The 25,707-nt window shown below is 40.8% G+C and overlaps 1 protein-coding gene across 1 annotated transcript; it reads left to right on the forward strand.

Moving 5' to 3' along the window:
- The first annotated feature begins 1,254 nt into the window (after positions 1 to 1,254).
- On the forward strand, positions 1,255 to 25,394 carry LOC309710802 (early estrogen-induced gene 1 protein-like). Its single transcript, XM_082540575.1, has 12 exons — positions 1,255 to 1,493; positions 1,769 to 2,025; positions 14,833 to 14,953; positions 15,250 to 15,279; positions 16,811 to 16,927; positions 17,011 to 17,057; positions 17,135 to 17,295; positions 17,406 to 17,507; positions 17,777 to 17,990; positions 18,536 to 18,654; positions 19,980 to 20,049; positions 20,127 to 25,394. Exons 2-12 carry the CDS (start codon positions 1,853 to 1,855, stop codon positions 20,170 to 20,172), a joined length of 1,200 nt encoding a protein of 399 aa, XP_082396701.1. The 5' UTR covers positions 1,255 to 1,493; positions 1,769 to 1,852; the 3' UTR covers positions 20,173 to 25,394.
- Positions 25,395 to 25,707: the final 313 nt, after the last annotated feature.

Below are 25,707 nucleotides of genomic sequence, written 5' to 3' on the forward strand. Positions count from 1 at the left end.
TCCTGAGTTCAGAGCAAACATTGGCAATAGCTCCTTGACCCTGTTGGCTGCTGTCACCATAAGATGAGATTCATTGACGTTAGTTGCTGATATTTATCAGTCTTTAATCAATTTTTTTAAGAAGGCATCTTCATTTCCTGAAGCAAAGAGGGCACGAGGCAAACTTATCACCACAGTTTTGTATTTAGTTTAATTAGTTTCTGTGTTAGTCTTAGTATTATTCCATGGAGGGCATATGTCAGAGGGAAGATTTAGGAAAGTTTGTACAGGTATTACAATAAAAACAGTTTTTAAAGCAGTGACTCACAGTCTTGCATCTCAGTAAACACATCTATCAATGTCTCATCAGGGAAGTTTTTATCAAACTACTGATGTACTAAAACTAACAGTATTTCCTCTGTAGCTCTATTTTATTTCAGATCAGTTAGTTTACATTTTTCAAAAGTGTAGTTTTTATTTTTATTTTAGTCAAAATATTTTTTCACATCTGGTTTTAATAACCTTGCTTATTACATAGCCAGATGGACGATGTTTTCTGCGTTAAATCTGGTCAACGACTTGTTAAGTCTGATAAAGCTTTAAATCTTTATATGTCTAAATGTACTTTTCTAAATCAAACCTAGCTGTTTATTAAAAATACAAACACATTTTCCTTTAAATATAACACTTATGACAAATACAAAAAAATGGGAGTTGGGCTGTGAACCAGTTGCATGTGACACCCCTAACAATGCAAGCTTTGTCCCTGATGTAATTTAAACAGGTGAGTTTTCAATAAATTCACCCCTCTACAGATGTTATGATCATAAGTTCCTACAGACTGAGATAGTTTGTGTATCAGGCTGTAAAAATGTTTATTCCTACTGTAATGCGAGACATATTAACCTTTGAGTCTACGGAGGAGCAACTCACTCACTCAAGTAGGACATTAGAGGAACTGCAGGGTGGGGTTTTTTTTTGGTGTTTTACATGTTTATAGAGTCAGGTCTGTCCACAGTTAAAGCAATTAGATCTAACAGAATTTTCAGACGGTTTGATTTAGGATTTATTCTTTTATTTAGGATTAGAGATCTTTTGGAAATTTCTTTCTATAATTTTGAGGAAAAAATCTGAATTCCGACTGTGCTTTTATACTATATTTTTTCTATTTTTCTAAACATTCAAAATAAATAAGTAAAATTAAAATTCAAAAGAGCCCCCATTCCCTTCCAGTGGCCTTCCTCTTCATGTTTGTTTTTAATGCAGTTCTTGGCCCCTCCTCCTCTTCACATGCGCCTCTGCCCAGACTTTGCGGACGGTCCCTGACTTCCCAGTGAGGCGTTCAGGGAGCCGCTCAGACTCACCGCCTGTCGAAGTGTGAGCAGCAGGAGGGGAAAGTTGGTGTGTTGGAAGAAACCACCCAGACCCCAGTCCTCTGCAGCGGTGTCCAGCTGTGCTGTTGTGGGCTTTTTATTTTTTTAACCATGCACGTGGAGCAGCTGATCGTCGGAGCGGTAAGCTTGTGTGTGTGCGGAGTGGTGTGGGTGTTTGCGTGGCAGCTTTTTTCACCGCGAGAGTCTGATAATGTTAGAGAGGCACAAAAATAAAAAGTCCACACATCTGAAAGTGTTTAAAATCACATAGTCGTCAGTTAGGAGTGCGTTAAATTGTATTTAAGGGATATTTTTGTGTTGTGGAGAAGGAAAAAAAAATCATTAAACTTGATATTTCCAGTTCTAAAAACCTGTAAATGAAAGCGAGAGACTTTCTTCTTCTCTTTCTGTTTCAGAAATGATTAACCTAAAAGCAAAGAAGGTTGTTCCTCCTCCTCTTTAAAGCCCGAGTGTTTGTTGTTGTTCATTCATCTTCAACCATGAGCACCCTCCAGCAGCTGGGCACCATGGCCTTCCTCATGAAGAAGAAGAAGTTCAAGTTTCAGGTGCACTTCACTCTGGAGGAGCTGACAGCGGTGCCTTTTGTGAACGGAGTGCTTTTCTGTAAGATCCGCCTGGTTGATGGTGGGGACTTTGCCATCTTATCGTCCAGGTATGTAGGACACCTTCCTCGTTGTAAACCACTGAAAGCTGCACTGCATGAACTGACTGCTGTAAATGTAATCCCTCTTCGAGTCTGTCTCCGCTCTGCCTCTGTTTCTGCCGGGTTTTCCACCTCAGATGAGCCTTAACAGACCTTAAACTGGCAGCCATGTGTTACTTCACCCTTGGCTGTGCTTGGAAAGTCTCCCAACTCCACCTTTCACTACACTCACACTGGGATTTACCCAGAAGTAACACACCCTTTGGTCCTTTTGGCTCATCTCTGGGGTGGTGCAGTGGTGTGTTGTTAGTTTGCTGAAGGGCTCCTGGGCAAAGGGGACTGAGGAGCGATAACGTCAGAGGCTGGAAAATGATGCCAGTGTAGTGGATTCCTATAACGGCCACTTCAGGTTCCAAAAATGAGTCACTCCCCCATAGACTATATATTTAAACGATGGCTGTAAATAAATTCTCCTCCCGCACATTTGTTATTAAGTTGGAAATCTTTACTTTTTTTAAATTTCTGCCCCCAACATCTGTCACAGCAGATGGTTGGTTCTGCCGGAGGTTTCTTCCTGTTAAATAGGATTTTTTCCTTCCCACTGTCAATATGTGCTTTGTCATAGGGAGTTGTTTAATTATTGGGGTTTTCTCTGTATTATTGTAGGTAGGGTCTTTACCTTACAGTATAAAGCATCTTGTGGTGGCTGTTGTTGTGATTTGGCACGATATAAATCAAACTGAATTGAATTGCTGTAAATTTGGACCTTTTAACATGGGAGTGTATGGGGACTGATTAACCGCTGGAGCCAGCCTCAGGTGGGCATTAGAGGAGTTGGAGTTTGTGGGTCTTCCAGGTTTACATCAGTTTTGAGCAGCTGAGGTTGCTATTGAAAGATTTGAGATAGTTGAGTAGAACATTTCACCTCATGTTTACATATAAAAGGTGAGACTGTATAATGAACAGGTGATAGCAGAAAAGCTTGTCTGTCCAACAGCCTGGCGACCTGAAATGATCCAAACTGGTTTGGTCAGGAATTAAATCCGCCAAAAACTCTCCATCAAACCACACCCCTTCTTTATTATTCTGCTTCTCTGTGTGGGTTAAACAAATGAAATAAAACACTGTAGTGGATACACAATGGGTTGTATCCAAGATGCAGCCTCTGGGGCTGAAAAAGTGAGACAGTCTCTGTAGACTCCTGTGTTACAGTGTCCAGCAGAAATAAACATGATATAAAAAACTGATTTGGCCTCTGTGGATAATTTCCCCCTTCATAAAAACTCTATGAGGGTGAATCATTTTCTAACTCTTCTGATTGGATACTGAAAGTGGAAAAAAAAGATTAGAGGTCAGGGGCAGTAAACGAACAGGTTTAATCCAGTCTTGATTTATAGCAGAGCTGGAAAAAACAGAAGAAGACAGTGACATGCTAAAAATACGCCGAGTTGAGGGGGAGATGGACAGAATGACATAAAGAAACACAGAGGAAAGACTTTAACACTGAGACTTTGAACCTTTGACCTGGAAACAGAGAGTGAGCATCAAGAGGTTCAGACAGATATCTGGGCCAGGTGGATAAAAACCCTTTAAAGTGATCTGTAAAATCTGCAGGCCAGTGCTGCAGTGAACTGAGAGAACGCCGAGTCAGCATGTTTACTGCATGCAAATAACTGTTACTCTGAGTTCCAGGTATTCATGTATGACAGTTACCTAACTTCCCTGTGAATGTAAATGGGTGGTGCATTAAGACTGCAAGACAAACAACAGAGCAACAGGGCAGAAATGTTATTGTACAAATATATTCATACAAATATTTGGATTGGAGGCTTTTATTTTAAAGCACTGTTTGACTGTAGTTTCAAAAGTCAGACTTTCCTTTTGAATCCCTGATTGTATGTATGGGCAAAAAACCAATTTATTCTGAACTTACAGAATGAAATAATCAGAACCTGCAATGAAGCGTGCACTAGTGTTAGTTTTTTTGAGGTTTTCATAGCACATCTTCCCGCTGTAGCCCTTATCAAACCACTATCAGGACCCAGCCTATGAGGTGACGGAAAACATGTCAGATAAACAATAATAATCTGACATATTCTGTTCCTGCTGCCAAAAGCCCAAAGAAGGAGGGCTTGTTTATCCTACCACATATAAATGTCATGCATATATACTGTGCATCAGTAACACATTAATGTAGGTCAGTAAAATCAAAACACTGCAAACAGTAAACAAAGGAGCATACGTGGCCTAAGTATGTAGCATTATTAACATGGATATCTTATCTTTGGGTTAATTTAAGCATGTCAATAGACTGCATTGGTCTGGCCCTTGATGTGTATCCTGCAAACATGGCAGAATCAGCGATGTTATCACTGACGTCAAAACTGGTCATAATGTGATGGCAAAAGCTGCACGGCTGCTGCCGGTGTTTCCATGCAGAATAGAGGTCAAGAAATGAATGTCAATCAATCCTTTCAACAGCCAAAACAAATGGAAATGTCTTTGTTCTTGAAATCAAATTCACTGGCATCCACAAGCTTGTATTGCCGGACTTTTACGCTACTTACTTATACCAGCGTGTAAGCTTTGAATCATTGTGTTTTTCATGGGAAACTTACTTATCTGGCCTTTCACAGCCATCACCTCTCAGCCTTCGTCAGTGACATAAACACCATGATGCCCCCGGGGTCAGTGTCATTATCGGCAAGCTCAGGAGGAAAGGTCAGAGTCTCCAGAGAAAGAGGTCAAGAGTTTCTTACTCTTCACTCAGTGGTGGAGAGTGTTTTGTTTGTTTCATTTCATTCCAATTGTTAAAAGGACAGCACAACAACATTCCTGTACATAATTTTGCATTTGACTAGACTAGGAGAGAGATCTTATTAACTGCTTGACCAATTTAGAGTAATAGAGTGACTCGGTCCTGTCCTGGTGAGATGAGGTAGACACCGGACAGGACAGTAAAGCCATTAAATGTACACCTAACACCTGCCCACTAAAAGAAAATGGTGAAGAAAATGACTGCTCTTGGAGTCCTGCCACGGGATTCTTGCATGCATTTTCACCTTAAAGATTTTTCATGATAACCTTTAGGTGTAACAAATATGTAAAAATTGCATATAAAAAGTAGTAGACGTGGATCTGAGCCTAACCCTGAGCAGGTGAAGGCCAACCTGGTGCGTGCGAGGAGCTCAAGGAAGCCTCCCACATTCATTTCCAAAGAATAGGCTGAGTAATATCAACCACCGTCCAACAATCACATAATCCACTCATCATGAATCAGAGTAGCCATGAATGGGCCATTTTATCGCACATTTGTACATGTGTGGAGCGTATTTGTATTTTGGCATTATATCAAGTCCATTGCTCACCAAGTAAATACCTGTGGAGGTGTACTTGAAGGAGGGAGAGCATCAGTCCAGTCCGATCCGTGCTTTTGTCCTTTTGTGAGGCATGTTTTTGCTCGCATAACTTTTCTTTCTTTCTGTGTTTGCTGGTTTTTGAATGCATCCTCTCTCACAGAGGTGTGCCTCTGTGCTCAGAAGCTAAAAATCCTACACTGTTATTGATTCTTTGAACTCCTTACCAATTATACAGGGACGTCTTGTACTTGAAGGCCATTAGGGATGCACTGTGCGTGATTATCAGTTACTCTTTGTTCTTTGTTCTTTGACTGGAAATTAAACGGTTATCTGTTTGTGCTGTTTATCAGCTGCCAAGAACCAAGTCAAGCTCACATTTAAAGAAATTCCTCTCTTGTACTTTAAACAATGGAAAACAGGCGTCACCCGAGACTTCAGCCAGTGTTGCACAATCGACAAACAACTGATTTATTGAAGACCTCCAGCTCCACAGCACAGCAAGTGGCTGATTTTATCAGCAGGGTCCTTCAGTGTTGTTCAGGCATTCCTCTGTAGCCTACAAGGTTAATACTCCAACACCGAGACATACCTTTATATTCACAGATTTGTTTTTCCTACAATCTGCAAAGGCACCAAATCTTTTGGCACTTTCAGCTTCACTGAGATAAAACAGCCATGCTGTCTACTGCTGATAAGAGAGTGAATTTACCTCTTTATCTTTTTGAGGCCTGTTATGCACCTGACCACATATTCATTTTTTTTACACTGCAGCAGGCTCCAAATATCTCCACACCATTGACCTGGAGTGGTACTCCCAATACACTGTATTTCATTTAAAATGCCCTAAAGTATCTTTAAGATTTGCTGCTATGTGAATAGACCTAAATTGAATTGAACTGAATTGAATTGTTGCCTAAAAGCTGGTAGGCACTTCCTTAGCATGAAAGCCAAAAGCATGGTAAATGCTTAAAAAAAGGATAGCTATACCTAGAAGCACCATGAAAGCTCGTAAATATAACCACAGACTGTATATAAGAACAGCATTTGCTGATTTGTTGACTTAAGGTTTGAAGTTTCTGTGACATCCATAGAGATGAAATAGGATGTTTACTGTAGTTATTAGCTATTAGCAGGTAATGCTACTTTGGTTCAGCAAGCTGCATGTGTAAACTTTCCATAAAGTTTCTGTCACCCGAGCACAGATTTATCAAAGGGGAAGATTATCTATAGAGGCTAAACTATTTTATTTTATATCAGGATGCAAACATGCTGATTTCTGCTGTAAATTTGGACATTTAAACTTTGGAGTCTATGTGGACTGACTCACTTTTGGAGTAAGCCTCCAGTGGACATTAGAGGAACTGCAGATTTTGCCACTTCTGTGTTGGCTGCCTTTTGTTATAACTATTTTATCATGTCTCGTTTGCTTTATCTATACAAACAGATAAATGTAAAGTGAGGTGTTTCATGTTGGATTCATCTATTGACAGGATTAGTTCCAGGTCTTTTCAGGTCACTTGGCAAAAAGTTCCCACTCCCTTTCAACATGTAAATTAATCAGAACGTTTTTTTTTTTTAAATGTATTTTGTATAGTATTTTTCTCTCTCTTATTTTCATTTCTAAATGTACCTGTATATTGTTCACATGTTGAAATAAAAATGACCAAAAAATTACCAAAAAGTCATGACTGTTGAACAGACAAACTTTCTTCTGTTTCCAGTCTTTAGATAAGCTGAGTGCTTGCTGGTTAGAGCCTTTCCTTTTGCATATAAACATGAGGATAAATGGTTTATCTAGAAAAGTGACCAAGTGGAAGTTCTTGTGTCGTTGGTTGTCTTGGAATGGGATTACAGTACGATCAACCCAAGTAAAGAAGACCAAAATGCTGACAAAACAGAGAAGGACTAGCAGAAAGGTAAACAAGAAAACGCTTCTCTTAAACACATGAAAACATATCAGCTTCTTTAAGGCTCAGTTTGATATGAATTTAATTAATTAATAAATCTTGAATTTATTGTCCCACAGCTACTTTTTAGCCTGTGGTCTCCAGCATACAGTGCTGTGAGGAAACCTCAGGAGGCAGGGTTTCTAGTAGAAGTACTCCTTAAAAAAGGGAAGTGTGAGCTGTCTGGTCTGCTGTCTGGCTTCACTAGAAATAGTCGTTTTTCTGTTTGAATGCTCAGCGTCAGGTGTGCTTCAAACTGCTGGAATACAACAAACTTTAAAGTTCCTACAAATACGGCTGGAATTGGGAAGTTTATTTAAATAGAGACATACACGGAAACATGCAACGGTAAAAAAAAAAAGTACTGGAAAAAGGAATTTAGCATTCTGGGGCCAAGCTTAGTCATTTATCATGACTGCTGTTCGTAGATGATATATGCGTTGTGTGCTGTAAAACAGGTACCTTTTATAATTAACATGGTTTTTAAAGGATGTGGTTAACAAACCTCTGCCTTTAGATTGTTTCTTCAGTTCCTCTTTTCTGTTTTAAGATCTGGAAGTCTCTTTAGATTCTCAGAAAACCCAGAGTACTCCCTGCATCACTGCACTGATACCATAAGATGTATAATCAGGTTGTGCCAATCTCGCACTTGTGCACGGCCTGTTAAACAGTGAAAATGTATGAAATACTGCGGGCCTGGATGAGGCTTTGTTTAATGTTTTATAGAGCACTGTAAATACACTCATGTGTTGGTTTATTACTTTCAGAGCAGAAATATGGCTGAAACCATGCATCAAGTTCATCACATGGGATTTTTCTTTAAAATTATTATTCCTGTAAGTGTTCTCAGAATATTCCTGGTTGACTGTCTGTTGGTTGGTTTGTTTGGAGATAATGATAGCTGTTATGGAGAAAAGCTTCTAGTTTGATTACTAGAAAAGGTGGGACATAGACTACTGTCTACATCCCACCTTAGGACACACCTGCATTGTTCCCTTGATCTGCTGACATTGGCTTCCAAGAGGGTCCTGTCTTACAAACCCATATTATGAGGCTAGAGAGGTCGTGCTGGTATTTGGAAGGATATAGTTTAATAGCCAAGAAACATCTAGACTTTTTGTTTGGTTTTTGCACTTCCCTTTCAGGATGATGATGATGGAAACCTGCACGTGGAAAAAATACGTTGATAACTCGCTAATTTCCAGCTCCATATTCTTGTGATGGAATGTGTCAGAGTAGCTATGCATGATTCACAATTCATAATAAGACTATGTTTGTTCTTAGGCTGACGCTCAGTTCATCTGCTGTCTAAAATCTGCTCTCTAGCTCCTCCCTCTTTAAGACAATTTTTATCCATCCATCCATCTTTTCAGCTACTTGACCATTTCCTGCCAGTTATCTGAATTCGGGTCACAGGTATAGCAGCCTAAGCAGAGCCAAACAGCAGCCCAAACTTCACTCTGGCTACCTCCTCCAGCTAATTTAGAGGAAGACCAAGTTGTTTCCAAGCCAGACAAATATAATCTCTGCAGTGAGTCCTGGGACTGCCCCAAGGCCTCCTCCTCAAAACACATCCGCATCACCTCAACTGGCTTCTTTCAATGTGGAGAAGCAGTGGCTTTGCTCTGAAGCCCTTTCTAATGACTAAACTCTTCACTCTGTCTCCAAGTGAGAGTCCTACCACACTTTGTGTATACAAGAGTTTCTTGTATCTTGTGTCATTCCTTAAGTCAGTACCCAGAACTCATATGCATGGGTAAGGGTAGGAATGTTGATTGACCGATAAAGCTGCAGCTTTGCTTTTATACTGAGCTCTCTCTTCACCACAACAGCCCCTATCCATCATCAAGTTCACACTCTACTCTCCTGTTACTGTGAAAAAGACCTCAACGTACCCTCTCACTGTGACATCATACATGACCAACGGACTAAAACTGAGGTTTTGGCTCACAGGGATTACTTTTACGTACACTGAACTCACAATTAAAAACTTCATTAACGTGAAAATAGATAGTATGCTGAAGCAGTGTCACAATAGTTTGAATCCACTGACTGGTTAGCGGCCTGTTTGTGGTAGTGGTACTCTGGCCTCCCACAGTCCAAACACATGCTTGTAAGGTTAACTGGTGGTTCTGAATGTTTCTCTCTCTGTGTTAGTCTTTTGATGGATTAGTCACCTGCTGAAGTCTACCCTGCCTCTTAAACTATACCAGCTGGGATTACTGAATAGGATGGATGGATGACATGAACATCCACCAGTGGAACAGCATATGTGTGACAGAAAAAAAGGGAAGGGAGACCCATCCATTGTTTACCTCAGTGCTGGGATGGGCTCCACAGGTTAATACCGGCTCACTTTGTTACTCTACCCTTTTTGTTGTGCTTTACATTCCCTAACACAAAGTTGAGGTACAGACTTGCACATTTGGGAGCAGCTCAATATATCACCGCCTGAGTCTATCCCACCTTAAAGCTGCCACCACCCTCGACATACATCTGCTAACCACAGCCTGCTGTTATATAACAACTTATACATCACACTCTGCCAGGTCATGCAAACACACTCCCAAACACACACATACACAACCTGTCACGCTGTCTTTAAATGATTAAAAAAAAGTTATGGCAGGGCAGAAGGTCAGGGTTTGTGTGTGTGTGTGTGTGTGTGTGTGTGTGTGTGTGTGTGTGTGTGTGTGTTTGTTGCGCTCATTTGTAACTCAGCCTCATTCCTCAGATTCTTTCTCCAGAAAACAACGACAGAGAGTAATCAGGGAGAGCTGGTTAAGTAAAGGTTTTGAACCCAAACACAGTTGTAGCAGCACTTCCTGCAGTTTGTAACCAAACAAGCTGCAGTGGAGACAAGGCCTTTCCAGGCTATCTGTAATGCCTCATTTGCCTCATTGTACACAGAAACTGTCTCATAGTAAAAACCACACAAAGAAATGATTTACATGCAGCACAACAGTTAGAGTAAAATCTAGATTTATATACTTATCCATGTGTATTTCACCACTGACATCAAATCTTTTTTTTTTTGAGGTAGACCTAGTGAACACACATAGAAACTCAAAACAATGTCACAAATTTGATGTCAAAAATCAAGAAAAACAAAATGATATGCAATTAATCCTACTCATGGCCTCTCATTCAGACATGACAAATGCACTGAAGATGTGAGAGAGATTTTAGTGTATTTTTGTATTTTCACTTGAGCCATAAATACTTTATTTGTTTTTATATGATAAGTGTCAGAGCAGCCAATGACTCTGTAATCATGAATTTTGTGCAGGGTGTGGAGAGTGGCCTGGTCCCCGAAGAATCTCTTAACGGACCGTCTTTCCTTTTAAACATGGCTAAAACTTAGACATGTTGACTGATTGCTTCCAGTCTCTGTGTGATTTAAGATGACTTTAAAGCATCAAAAGGACTGCAGCGCAATTTTGTTTTGAATTCAGATGCTGCATGGATGCAGATATAATGCACTGAAATGTGTCATTCTAAGTGTTTGTATTTTCTGAACTTACTTAGATTTTGTTGCTCCACTCTCCATAGTTGTGACAAAGTGACCATGTGACCTGTGCTTGTATCTACCTGTCGTACAAAGGTGCATTTGTGAGGGCGGACGGGCTGTAAGAATAGAAGCTGCAGAACCAGTCTGACCGTTTCCTGCCTCCGTCAGGCAGCCGGCCGCCTCCGAGAGTTTCATGAGTTGCACATTTCAGGTCACCCTTCAGATAAGTGAAGTAGGAAAAGTTCCAGCGATAAAGCTAACGTGGGAAAAGAATGCCTCAGATACTGAGTCATGTACTTATCATGGATTGCATTAAAGCAAACAAAAAAGTAAAAGTTATGTAACACAGTGTGTGTTTCTCTCTGGGGCTGTTACTCAGAATTATTAGCAAGAAAATAGAGGACAGAAACGGCATAAAATACCAAAGAAATTAGTAATGACATGTCCCAGCATGCAGTGTTATCTGTTTTTCATTTCCTGTTTGTCTAAAGTTGGAGTGACGTTTTAAACAGTTTAGCTTTTGTATCACACGTAGTCGATGTATAGGGATTTTAAACCTCAGCAGGCCTTAATAATAGATAAAATGCTACTGTGCGTCTCTTAGCTACATTTTTTTCATGTATAAAACTCTTATCATTACCAATATCTGAACAATAACACAACTTAAAAAGATAAGACTGTTTCCAGCTCCCTCTGTTAGCGCTAAAGGCCAACAAACTGATTCTAAGACTTAAAAATCTAAAGGGTACAAGGATTTTGATGCAAGTCAGTGCAGTTAGATTATTTTTTGAACCAAACAATCAAGATGTGATTGAAGTGCAAACCTTTATTTCTAAGGGTTCAACACAAGTATTAACTGACAGAGGATCAAAATTAGTGTGGAACCCATGCATGTCATGAAATGCTGTGTTTCCTCACCAGATGCTCTGCCAGGCCTTTATTGTGGCCACCTTCCGTTGCTGCTTGTTTGTGTCTCTCTGTAGTTTTGCATATAATAACTGAAAACTGCTCTGTTAGACTGAGATCAGGCGACTGGCTTGTTCCTTGTCTGTGCATTGAGAATCTCTAGAGTTGCTTTTGCAGTTTGTGTGTTTGTTAGCAGTCTAGCCTGCACAGTTTTCATGATATGATTTTCCAATTTTGTGTGATGGTAGATACCAATAACAGCTCAAAAACTGGGTCAAGGTCACATCAAATATGTCAATAAATCAGTAAAAACTCAACATGAGTACTTTGGTTGGCTTGACACTGACTTTCATTGTTAGCGCCCAAGGTCAAAGATGACCATAAAAAACAATTTCACTAGCTGGGCCCACGTCCTCATTTTAGGTTTGACAGTGTTTTAGTAGGTAAAGGTGAATGCTTGGACATGAATAGAGCTGTGGTTTGGGGAAGGCCTCGAAGGGGACTGGCGACGGCTCCCGGGCCTGACAGATCCTCATGTACTAAATAGGAGTGAAGAAGTTAAAGAATTGAGAACAAGGAGGGAGGGAGGGCGGGGCACATAAACGAGAATGAACAGTTTGCGGAACTGGGGGAACCTATATAGATGACACCAATGAGCGCGTTTGGAGGCGTGGTCCCGCTCCTGAAATTCCGATACATAATCTCCAATTCAGTTATAGCACTTGCCTTTCGGGTGTACCTATGCTCTTGTTTGCACTGTGAAGCTCTATGTGGAGAGTTTTGCAGAGTCTTAGTATTAATTCATCCTGCTGCTTCATCAGTAAAACCAGTGACCTGGGTCCACTGGCATAACGCTCCCTCCACCATGTTTGACAGATGATGTGGTGTACTTCAGATCATAATCGTGTTTTTCTCCTTTTCCAAACTTTTCAAGTTAATCTTGGTTTCATCAATATAATAAAATAAAAATATATATTTTCCAGATCCATTATGACTCGTTTAGATTTTTTCCACCAGAGTCTGATCTGATTGTCCTGTTCTTGAGTGTAACCAGTGGTTTGCACCTTCTGGTAAACCTTGTGCATTTCCATACTAACCAGGCTAGCTAGCTGATAACTCCACCCCCTCCAAATATGGCCACTTCTGTATTGTGGCTAAAAGGTTACATTTGTGGTGGCTATGTCCATCTTGGAAACAACTCAGAGAGCTGCAATTCAGATATGTTAGAGATGTGTGTTGGTGTACATAAAATGTAGGGAAGGATCGGCTGGAGCTGCATGGTTTGCATGTTCCAAAGGGCAAAATTACAGGACTATCTGTTCTCAGCAGTGCAGCCGGCTGAGTCTGCATATGTGTATGTTGTGTAAGTGGACAAATCATGCGGCGTTTCCTTTGACATGAGCGATGCAGGGAGAGATAACAGCAGAATTTAACTTTCAGGTTGAGACAAGCCCGGCATGCAGACGGATGGACTGCGTGCAGAAAAGTGAGCTCAATTCATTGACTGCTTTAGTGTTAGTTTACACTGCTGCAGATTCTTCCTCTTTGTAGGTTGACAGCGTGTCTGCACAGGAGGGGCAGTGTGGGCAGCTGTGGCTTCACTTCACAGGTGCAAAGCTAAACTACTGTAGTTAAACACAAAAAATAGAGGTGGGCTTTGTTTTTGTAGACTCTCAGACATGCAGCTGCAGGAAAAGTGCATTTCTGTCCCAGCAGGTTCATTCTACAATAATGTGTCCCCTTAGGCCTAATTTTTGGAAACCATGTAAAGGTCCCCAAGCTGTAAAATGTACATATTTGCACTGTTAATTAACCAGATCAATGGTGGCCCTTCCAGGTTATCCATGTGAGAATCATATCACTAAACCCTATGTCATGCACTCACCAAACCCTGCAGCACAGATATCGAAGACTGTCTTTTCTTACAGGATTTCTTTGTGTTGCATCAGAGTTTGTACAGTTTGTCCAACCCTGTTTTCGCCCCTTTGCTTTGGCTTATATTTTAAGTTATTTACGACACCTATAGTGCTGTTCGACTGGAAAGCGTGAGAGCAAGAAATAAAAACAATATGCAGATAAACACCAAATCTGTTTCCAATCAGAGCAAGTGGAAACCCCCTCAGCAGAGTCTGACGTGCCACGTCCCGGGATGAGATCATCTGGGCCATCAGCTGCTCGGTCTCGAGGACGTTCTCTAGAAAAACAGCCAGAGAAAACAGTCCGTGTCGTCCTATTGATCCTGAAGATAATAACACTTCTAATATAAACACATTTGCTCTTTCACATGCTCAGCCTCCAGCATATTTCCCCAGCTGTTACAATACCCACAGTTCACTTTGTGCTAATGGGCCAATAAATCCGCTGCAGCCTTGTTTGTTTTCCCCTGCATGATGAAGGCTGGGGTTACATTATTCTGTCGGACAAACCGAATAATGCTGGAATGCTTTTTAATCAGAGTAAAGCATCACATCAGTTAAACCTCTGGGATATCGATTTGGAGGGTGGAATGGTTTTACATGTGGGGGCCACTGATGCTTTTTCCCTCCTCATCTTTTCTGGCTGTTTTTCACTCGTTTTGCATTCAGTGAGCATCAGTGTCGCTGCTGGTAGCACGAGGCGATACCTGGACTCTACAGAGGTTTCACAGGTAGTCCAGCTCCTCCAGGAAGGCACAGCAATACATGCCACTGCCACAGGTTTGCTGTGTTTCCCACAGTCTCTAACACTTTGATTTTATCTATCTATTCAAATGAAGGTCTCCAAAGATAAAATCATAAAGATGATAATATTTGAGCTGCTTTTTAATAGATGTGTGGTAAAGCGAGGACCCAAAAACAGGGCTGGCTGATACATGGGCCATAAACAAAGTCCAAGCAGGTGAAGTGAAGCACAACTATGTGTATATTAAGAAGTCCGATTAAAGCCTTAATTCTCTGCAGTTTGGCTTGTAGGGGGGTGGGGGTGGGGGGGTGAATTGAGGTAAAGGTGCAAACATTTATAGTATAAATTCCAGGATTTACTCTTTACACCTGTTTACACTGTAAACTGTGTGACAGTCTAACTACAGCAGGTACATCTGTGTGTGTGTTTGCAGGGAGGAGGTGCAGCAGAACTCCGTCCGATGGAGGAAGAAGTTCTCCTTTGTGTGCAAGATGAGCGCCAATCCGATCAGTGGAGTGTTGGACCCCTGCATCTGCAGAGTGTCTGTACGCAAGGTAAACTACAACTCCCATGCTCTTCTGGGACATAGAGTGCCTGATTACCTCAACACAAGGCCAAACAATTGTTTTTAGATTATTGCAGAAAATTAGCTCTGTGGGAACATTTAGCTGACGCTAAATTTTTTTAATGAACTGCTTCATCAAGCTTTTCAGGCGAGCAGTATCCTCCTTAATTCAAAGGTGACGCCTGCACCTGTCCCACTTTCAGCTCCATACTGGAACCATGTGACGCGTTATGAGTGGTCAGCAGGGTGAATCACCAGTGTTTCTGTGTTTCTGTGTCTCTACAGGAGCTCAAAGGAGGAAAGGCCTTCTCAAAGGTGAGTTTATAACCTGTTTATGTCCTAAAACTGTTGGATGAACTGTTGGACTCATAAACGTTATAGTGCACAGATTTACAGTGCATTAAACACAGTAAAGTCTTCATCTCACAGAGACATGTGACGGGACAGTCATAGGGTGATGACTATAAGCAATAGCCAGTAAAACACTGTGTTTACTGTCTGCTCATGTAGGTTACAGTCAGCTGTTTGAGCTACAGCAGCTGCGATGAATGACGGGAATATTGTCACCTCACTGCAGAGCCATTTTATATCCGCATGTTGACTGCAGGGCTCCCTCTATGCTGAGTAATATGTGTGTTTATCTGTTTGGGGTCCTTTACTCCCTCTTTACATGGTTTAATGTTTCCCTGGGGTTGTTTTATGGCTCTTCGCCATTATTTCTTGCCTTTATTTGATTCTTTCGTGCAGTTTTGGTTTTGATTCAGTTACACTTTGAAGTGTTTTGGCAGCTTTGAGGTTATTTGGTGTTGTTTTGGATGGTTTTCTGTCTCCTTGAGGTGGTTTTATGCACATTTGAGGTTTTCTTGTACTTCTTTTGGGTTGTTTGGTGTCTCTTTGGGGTCATTGTTTGCCTCTTTGGTGGTTTAATGGTCTATTTGGGGTAGCTTGTGTGTCTATGTTTTGTGCCTCCTTAAGGTTCCTTTGTGTACCTTTGGGTTCATTTAGTGGCTCTGAAAGGTTTAGTGTTTCCTTTGGGTTGTTTTATGCCTCTTTCGTTTTTGTTATGTACTTTTAAGTCTTTTAATTACTTTTTGGATGTTGTTGTGCATCTTTAGGGTTGTTTTGTGCATCTCTGTAGCTTCATGCACCTCTTAAACGACAAGCATTGGTTTTTATTTGATTACTGTTGGTTTGCATCCAGTTTTTTTGCACCTCATAGTTGTTTTACATATTTTTGTTTTGCTCTTCTTTGTAATTATTCAGTTCCTCCTTTACTGATTGAAACCTCTTTGTAGTTTTGGGCTTTTGTGCCTCTTTTTGTTTGTTTCCTGTGACAAACTGTGGGAAAGACAGACCAATCAGATAAAAGCATGCTTGTAGGCTGAGTGAAGGAACAACTATTTATTTGGTCTGGGACAAATATTGATGATATTTTCAGATTCAGTCCAAGCAGAAATTAGAATGTGCAGCAGCACTTTTGCTGTTTGTGTAAACTCACACACATGCAATCCACCACGAGCTGTGGCCCATCCAGTAGGAAGTAGAGCTGAGTGGGCAGAAAACAGTGAGTGAGGAGGTTAAAGGAGGTCATTGACTTGCACATTAAGTCACTCTCTCCTATTTTCCTTCATTGACTTCCTTACATGAGGGCATGGATTGTCAGCGGCAGACAAAAACAAATATTTTTAACCAAGTGGTAGAAGAAGAAGAAGTCCTGCTGCTTCAGATCTGTGAGGGGAACAAATTAAAAGCCCATGAGCCACACCTGATGGAGACCGTGGTCGTTACAACATGGCTTTTTCATTTTCTGTTGCTTTCTGACGTCTGTCTGTCTGTCTGTCTCCAGCTGGGTTTTGCTGATCTCAACATTTCCGAGTTTGCTGGTTCAGGCTCGACTGTCCGCTGCTGCATCCTGGAGGGCTATGACACCAAAAACACTCGGCAAGACAACTCTATTCTCAAGGCAGGAAAACACACACACACACACACACACTGACCTGATTAGTGCTCAGGTCTAGTAACACATCTGTTTTTTTTTTTTTATAGGTAATAATTGGGATGACCCTTCTGTCGGGGGATCCCTGCTTTAAAACGTGAGCTCCTTCAATTTGTCTGAGCAACACATGTAACAATTAAAGCTTTCTTTGTAACACATAAATTATATTTCCAGGCCTCCCAGTACGGCCAAATCCATTTCCATCGGGGATGAGGACCCCAACCTGCAGCTGGACTGTAAGGGGGAGAGCACTGATGCCACTTTGCAGCCACCAGGGGGCATCGTGGAGGGACCTCGGTCCTTCAAACCCCGACAGTCATCAGTGCGCAGCTCAGGTAAGTCGTTGGTGTAGATGTACCTTGATTAATGTAGCGTATTTTTAGGGATCCTAAGGATGTTTTCACGGTTCGAGGTGTTAATGCCGGAGCTATGTTTGTGTGTGCAGGGCTGCCCGAGGAGGGAGGGAGTGTCTCCAGTCCGGACGAAGTCTTTCAGATCGGTCATTTTCGCAGCTCCAGCTACGCCAGCCAGCACAGCAAGATATCAGGTCAGAGAGCTTTAACTTCCTCGTGCAAACGTGCAAAACATGAAGGAAATAAACACAAATAAACATCTGTTTCCATTCTATCCTTTCTATCTCATCCACCCTGTTCACTTTACTTATTTTTTTGTTCCTCTCCTCATCCCCTTCCTCTCATTTTTATTCCTTTCCGCTTCCCATTCCTTTCCTCTTTCTTCTCTTCCTATCAATCTTCCTTTCCTTTCCTTTCCTTTCCTTTCCACTTCCTTTCCTTTCCTTTCCTTTCCTTTCCTCAGGTTACAGCACCGGTCACTCTCGCTGCTCCAGCCTGAACGATCTCAGCCACCACAGGAACACCTCCTCCAGCAGCGGCACCTCCTGCGGGCTCGGCCACCCCTCTCAGCCGCTTCCCTCCACCCCCACTGAGCCGCACCGCCAAGCGACCCCCACCAAGCCAGAGAGACCTCCTCCTCCCTCTGCTGTGGCCATCTTGTCCAACAGATCCTCCAGGTAGATAGACTCACACACAGCTGCACCTCAGAGGAAACCCACCTGCCGCTGCATGTTCTCAGCCTCGCTGATGTCATGGCGAGGCATGTCAGGACTCCGTGGCGTCGATAAAAGGCCGGAGATGGTTCTCAGGCATGTGTGAACCTACATGCCTGAGATTCTCTGGAAGAGTGTGAAGCATTTGGCTGGAATTCACACACGCCGATACATCTGCTACTCGGAGACCTGCAGTTTTCAGCTTCATCTTGCTTGCACACATTTGCATATATCAGTTAAAAGGTTAACAAGGAACCAACCAACTCCTAGCAGCCAAACCCTTTCCCCTCCCCACTGATTAAAAATATTAATATGTTGATTTTATTTTTTTATTAGTAAGATATCAGTAGATGATTCATGAAGGTGAAACGACAGGTGGGGCAGGTGTCACTACAGAAGAATTACAACCCACAGAGCTCCAGAATGAATTTGTCAGCGCTTCACTGTGAAGCTGTGTTTGTGTTTCAGACGTGACTTTTTCTCTGGTTTGTGTTCGGTCCAACAAACAGGAGGAAGAAGGAACCCGTGGAGAAGCAGCCCAGCTGTGTGGACGACACCCGCATCGATGCAGACGCTATCGTGGACACGATCGTAAAGAGCCAGGACTTTGACAGCAGCAACAACGAAGGTCGGCCAGAGTCCCGATTATCTGGACTTAGTTTCAGCCACAGGACAAATATCAAAGGCAGTATCAGCTTCTGGCTCTGAAACGTGTCAAACTTGCATTAAATCCTCCTGTTGGCCACCAGAGGGCGGCTCCTGCAGCAGCATAAAGATGTCAGATAGCACAGAACTCATCACTTTCCCGATGAAGTCCTGATGAGAATCAGGTTGAACTGGCTTCAATATGATGCTCATTTTATAATTTGATGTCCTCATGAACGTCCAGGAGGACAATTAATCTGTCTGCTGCAAAGCTCACAGGATGATTTTGGTTAAGAAGTGTCTGAGACTTTTACACTTTCCATTGTTACAGTGTACACCTGTAGTTGAGTCAGAGCAAAGTTGGGTTAACCTCTCATCGTACGAGAAACACCAAAGTTTGGAACTAGCTCAAGGCTTGCTCCTCCAAAGGGTTTGGAGGAGTTGGTTCACCTGCACAAGTGAGCCACGCTAAGGGTGGAAAAGACCCAGAGTTTGATTTAAACTGACTAAACAGCGCAGGTGTGAAAACAGACTTTATCCTCTTATAAAGAAAGTGGAAATAATTCCAGTTTTGAACCCAGTTTAACATAAACGGATGTTTTTTTGAAGACTAACGAGTGGCCAATCAGATTTAACTCAGAAATCAGTGTTGAGGGACCAGCAGCACGAGGACTGATGGCGGTGATGGTATGTGTGGGCTCAGTTTCACTTCACAACAAATAAATTCTTTGTGTATTGTGACCTCAGTCTTCTTGAGTACTCATTACTGGACGTTCCACACTCTAGGATATCGCCCCCTGGTGACTGTACACAGCTACGACATCTAAATACCCGTTCACATGAATCAAAACTTGTAAAAAAAAAACGTTAAAAGTAGAAAAAAAGTAGAGTATTGTTTTGGAAAAAACCCTTTAACTTTAGTCATTGTGTCATTGTGGGCAAAGGTGTGGAAATATTTGCTGATACGGGGATGAGTTTTACTGTATTATCGTTTTGGAACTTTTTAAGCCTTGTTTTATTAAAATGAAGTTTCCACCTTCATTTTAATAAAAACATGCAAACTAAACCCAACAGATTGAGTAAAACTAAACTGAAACAAGAAAACTCACTCTGGAAACCAGGTTTGACTAAAAGGAATTTAAAAAAGCTCAAAATTTAAGTTATAACACGTCTGAGCTCCACACAGACACGATGGTCCCTGTAGCAAAATAATGGGCTACTGTATGTCCATCTTTTATATGCAGTCTGTGGTTTTGGGACAACATGTGAGCGTCACCGCAGTAACATCTCTGGGCTCATTTTTTTCAGACAGCAACTTGAGACTGTTTATCAGCAAAGACGGGACCACAGCCCTCAGCGGGACGCATCTCGCCAACAGGTATCATCTCACTCGCCGTATCTTTCTCTCGACGATCATCTTTCATAAAAACTCACCTGTTTCTGTTCTTTTCCCAGAGTAACTCCTGGCATCTTTGAGCCGGTGGTCATCGAGACTCACTGATACCCACGCTCCTCTCGCCTCATTGCCGTCTCTCTGACGTCCGATTGTCTCCGTGCGTGCAAACATGTGCACAAAACTTCATGTGTGATCACCGTGGTGCAGATGTTGAGCCTTCTAGTGTTTTTAATCAGGTGGCGGGACGGGTGTAACACACGGGTACAGTGTTTTCTCAGACAGTAGACTGATTTTAACCTGTTTTTAACCTCTAACAAAGGTCATCATTTCTAATTTTACTGGTTTTAAGCACTTTTAAAACTGCTCCAGCCTGCTTCTGTGTGTCGCGTTATGTTACAGCTCTTTTGGTTAGACTGTGCCCTCTGTTTTAAAGTAAAACTCTTCCTCGTGGAGTAGCCTGTCTTTTAGCGGCGGAAGCCTCTATTTTGCATTTTCTGCAGGAAGTGTTGATCAGGTTTAAATGTGATGTTGAAGAGCCTGATGAGTACCAGGGGGAAGCATGCACAGAAATCAGTAATTCATGCTCTCAAAGAAACTAGGTTAAGGGTCTAAATCTAGAATTTAACCTGTAAACCCAGCAGTCAAACTGTAACAAAACTGGCAGTGAGGCAGATATAAAATAACTAAAAGCAGATCCAGAAAACAGCTTCCAAATGTCGAACGTAAAACATGAAATGAAATCCAAGCAACCCCAAAGAGATTTGAAATAAAACATAAAGAGGAATAAAATGACCATACTAAGCAAAAATTCAAAAATTTATAACAACGCTAAAGGGTCTGAAACTGCTTTAATCAGCTGCACAGTTACATAAAACAGCCTGAGAGACACAAAGACGTATCCTGATTCCTACGTCAGGCTTGTGCTCAGAGGCGCGTTTTCTCATAATCCGTCCATGAGTGCAGTGCAGCAGCAAGGGAGACCTAACATATACGAGGCCATGGAAAATCTCAAAGTGAGCCACTTACATTCAGACAGAATTCACCTGTTAAATATTAATCAGTGATGCTGACATTTGAGAAAACCTGTTTATGTTTTCTTCACTAAGCTGGGAGCATCAATTACTAATTTGTGTGTTCAGGTTAGTTTTTATTTTTCCCTTCTGTGACTTCAGGACTTTTTCAGTTTTTCACTCTGTTGTTCGGCTTTTCTTCTTTTCGCTACACTGGGTGTGTTTCAGACGAGTCCCCGAGGACGTCTATAAAAGTTGCTGACTCTGTCACATAATCAGTCACTGAACACTGGTACCAGTGAGAAGCACACCCAGTCAACCTCTGACCAGGGCTTCGTGCACACATTACTTGAACAACACCTTAGGAACCACTGCATTCTGGGAACTGTAGTGCGACACTGAAACAAGGGTGCTTCTGTCAGCTGGTTGTGACTTTAGAGTTTCTGAGAAAATACAGGACAGAAGATGTCAGACTGTGAAAGCTTCCCTTTAACCAGTGGACAGATTTATGGTTTAGTGTTAGGTTGCATTTTAGCCACATGCTAAATAGATATATTTTCAACTTTCAGATAAAGTGTCATACTTGCAAGGCCGTATTAGGGCTATTGGAGATGTGGAAAAAGTATGAGGCTGCGTGAGGTTTGTCAGGGGTAAAATTCAGAGGTAAAAAGTGACAAATGTATGAGACCAAACTGAAAAATTTACAGGACAAAAATGGCAAATTTGAGAAAGAAAAAGAAGGATAGATTAACAACAAACTGTCCAATTTACAAGAATTAATCTGGGAAATTTTGGAGAAAAAGCAGGCAAAAACTAGAGCAATCTTGTCAAATGTAATAGGATAAACGGGGAAAAAATTAACAAACTTCTGACAGATTTAAAGAGAAACACGAATGGTGATCTTTAGTCAAGGATACATTTTGCTTCATTTTTCAAGGTTAAGTTTGAAAAATTCACCAACAGCATCACATATTAATATAAAAGCAAATCGATCTACACGTTTGTTTTGATGGAAACGCTCCCCGAGCGCTTGTCCTGCAGGTTTTTCCTCTGAATTTTACACCCCTTACGTTTTTGTCCCTTCAGTGCTTTCAATGCGTCCCATTTCATTTCTGTGTGAGAAGAAATCAATGCTAACTTATCCCTGGATAGATTTGGTAGAGTAAATTTGAAGGAAGTCATGAACAACATGTAGGGGCAGTAAACAGGAGCTGAAGCATCACTTTCACCCCTGTTATGACGCTATCTCGTCAATATTTCTGCCTTTGGATTTGATGAGGACCCAAAAGTCCCAGAGAGACGCTCTTCGTTCAGGCTGAGCAAAAATCAGCCTGGAACTGAAACTAAAGCTTTTATCCTTTTATGTTATTTTAATGTTATTTGATCACTGTGTTTTTACTTATTTACACTGTTTTGCACATGTGAACTCTCCGAGGCGAATTAGAAACCACTAAAAGGAAACAGAGGTGGCACAGTTGTCCAAAACAACATGAAATCTTCTGTTTTTAAATATCTTATTTCATCTCTGTTGGCTTAATGCCCGCAGAGCCTTTGTTCATATTGCTGGCCATATGTAACCATCCATCCTCTGCACTTACTAAGTACTTATTAACTTTTTAAATTCCAATGATCTCATAAACCTGTCATAAATGTGAGGTTTTGTGGGGGCTTTACTTCCTTTCTCAGCCACATTTTATTTCCAACGTTGGCCTTTCTCTGATATTAAGTACACACAAATAGGCTGAATCCAGAATGTGTGCATTTTAAGGCAGGAGATCTATATTGAGGGCCTGCTCTGCTCCACTGCTCCACACTTTTAATGGTACTAGCCCCTCAGTTCATCCACTCTCTAAGAGAAATAGTTTAAGCACCTGTCTCTTTATAAGAACCCTCTTGTTATAAGCCAACTTTCCAATGACTGGTCAGCTTCTGGAAGCCTGCAGAGGAGCAAATCAGGGTTTCTGAGCTGTATTGTCTATTTCATGCAAAACTGACATCAGCACATCATGAGAGCAGAATGTTTTTTGCTCACAGGAACTACTCTTATCAGTGTTTACCTCATTTTTGTAAAATATGTAACGTTATAATATTATATATTTAACAGAAAGTAAGAAATAAACCCTTTTTAACAACAAGTGACATCACAACAAGCTAAGAAATTGACGTTAGCAGGCAAAATGACTATAAGCACAATATTAGCATTGCCTATTTTTGCATCCATCCATTTAGGTGCTCATTCACCTTTGGAACCACAATCAATGTCGTTTTACTTGCTCATAGCCTGCCATCGTTCTGGCTCCACACTGACAAACAAAGCAGTGTTTTTACCAAAAAGATTAACTTCAGTCAGAACTCTGCATTTTGTAGCTTTGGGCAGTTTAGGTTTTGTGCATGTGCTGCAACAAGGAAAATAAAACTCCTTTTTCCTCATTGCTTTTGCAAGGCTTGTGCAGACTTAGCGTGTTGAGCTAGCAGTGATACTGTGGGCTGGTGTTGGCTGTAGTGAGGTCAGTCCCACAGCTGCAGCAGCACAAAGCCTCTGTTGTGCGAGTACTGACAGTATACAATAGATCTTCACCCCCCCACGGGACTCATTTGTGCATTTGTGATTATGTTCATGCTGCAAGATGTGCATGCAGGCCATGCATCTCTGACTGATATGAAAGGATGTACTGTATAATAGACAGTTTTTTTAAGCTTCTGGTGCATCAAGTCATGCAAAAGTATAAGTAAGTTGTAAGCAAGTACTGGATACTTGGGACATCTAGAGTTTTGTTAGGTTCACTACTCCTCAAAAGTTTAGGATTGCTTAGAAAAGTCCTTCTTTGCTGAAAATAAAGTAGTTTTCTTTTTTTATTTAATATAACATTAAATTCATGTTAACTATTTTAAATAAAATGTGATTAATGAAACTGTTAATTATAAATCCTCCGATATTGTGTTAACCATTGGAAGTTTATCATATTAAAAAGCCTGCTAATCATTATATAAAGTCGTTAGGCTCTGTATGTTATCCACAGCTTTCATAATTTGTAGAATATGGAAGCTTGTTTCTGCCACTGAAAAAATAAGTTCTTTTCTCAGATGTTTGAGCTAGGAACTTAGATTTTTTTAGATAATAACCTGAAATGTTCACTTAATCTGGCAAAAACTGTTTTTGTTTTTGTGTTTATTTTCAATAATGGGACAGGCAGAGCTACAGGCAGACATTTTCATGCAGCCATGCGTACTACTCCCTCCACAGAACACAGTAACTGGCTGTCACCAGAAAAGAAAGAGGTTCACAACTGACAAAGTCCATAAGGTGTTCAGATTGCAGCTTCATTAGACGGTAACCATAACAGTCAGACTGGGTTCATTAATGAAGGGAGTAGTACACACTGTTGCATTAGGTAACAGTCTGTCATAGATACATGTATGTATGATACATTAATTTTTTGAAGCACTTTTCTAAGTGATCCCCAACTTTAACCTGTACTATTTAATAATTATGCACCTACCTTTATCGCCATATTTTCCATTAACAGTCCATGTTTGTCATTGTTGTGTGTATGTATGTATGAAATGTGTGATGTGGTAACCATATAGTCTATTTTCCTTTTATTTCCAGACCAGCAGGCTGGTCTGCAGCACAGATCTGTGTGTAAAAGCTTATATTTTATGGTAAGATGTGACTAAACAGTAATTATTTACAGTGCTGCCTGGAGTTACTGGGGAAAGTGTGCAGTAAAGGGATCTGTCTGCTACTGTGATTTCTTCTAGAAATACTTACTCTTTCTTTGTACTTGACCATATGTAACCTTGTGATCTTATTAAGCAATTTCTGCGTGTGGTGAAATGTTTTTTATTATTATTATTATCATTTCTGATGATTTGAAATGAAATTGTTGGGGCCAGGGTTATGTTGCAGTGGTAGCTGTGGTACTGATTTAACAAGATGGGGTTTGGTAAAGGGAATATATACTTCACAAAACATTTTCCACCATATTTTAAAATGTATTTATATTAAAGGTAAAATCACTAAATGTGTAGAAATATAATAAATGCATATAAAATATCTAATATAAGCATTAATGTTGGGTGAAAATAATTTTGTTGAATAAATTGGTGCATTTCTGGGTTTTTGAGAATAAAAAATCAGTTGTTGTTTTTTTGTTTTCAAATGCTTTCTAACTCCGTGCACACATATTTTTACTCCTTGTGTTAAAATATTGGGAAATGTTCCAAGAATAACTACAATGTTAATAAATGTTAATAACTACATGTGAACGGAGGAATTGTGATGAACATGAAAACCAAATAAACTGTCAAAGTCTGGATTTATCTTCTTTCTTTAACTGCCTCATCTCTTTGTTTGCACATGTCACATGATACTACACCTTAACACAAGTGTTATTATATACAGTCACGCCGGAAAAGTTTGTAAGTACATGCAATGAAAATATGGAGACAAACAAAAGTTGAAACGATGCCTTCAGGAGACGGTGGTATATTTGATCAAGAAGAGGGAAACCTGACTTTCTGATCATCATCAAAACTATTATCGTTTTAAGTGAAATTATTCTATAGAAAAGAATAACTACACCTCTGGTATCAGAAGTCACTTCTTCTTTAGTAGAAATTACTTTTT

The sequence above is a fragment of the Aulonocara stuartgranti genome, assembly GCF_965226115.1.
Source record: "Aulonocara stuartgranti genome assembly, chromosome: 7".
NCBI classification, from domain to species: domain Eukaryota; kingdom Metazoa; phylum Chordata; class Actinopteri; order Cichliformes; family Cichlidae; genus Aulonocara; species Aulonocara stuartgranti.

What these genes read in the sequence shown, in the direction of transcription:
- LOC309710802 (XM_082540575.1), top strand. Translation starts at nt 1,853, where the DNA reads ATGAGCACCCTCCAGCAGCTGGGCACCATGGCCTTCCTCATGAAGAAG. An exon ending in GAGGAAAGGCCTTCTCAAAG is followed by an intron (nt 15,280 to 16,810) that starts GTGAGTTTATAA and finishes GTCTGTCTCCAG; the next exon opens with CTGGGTTTTGCTGATCTCAA. An exon ending in GGGGATCCCTGCTTTAAAAC is followed by an intron (nt 17,058 to 17,134) that starts GTGAGCTCCTTC and finishes TTATATTTCCAG; the next exon opens with GCCTCCCAGTACGGCCAAAT.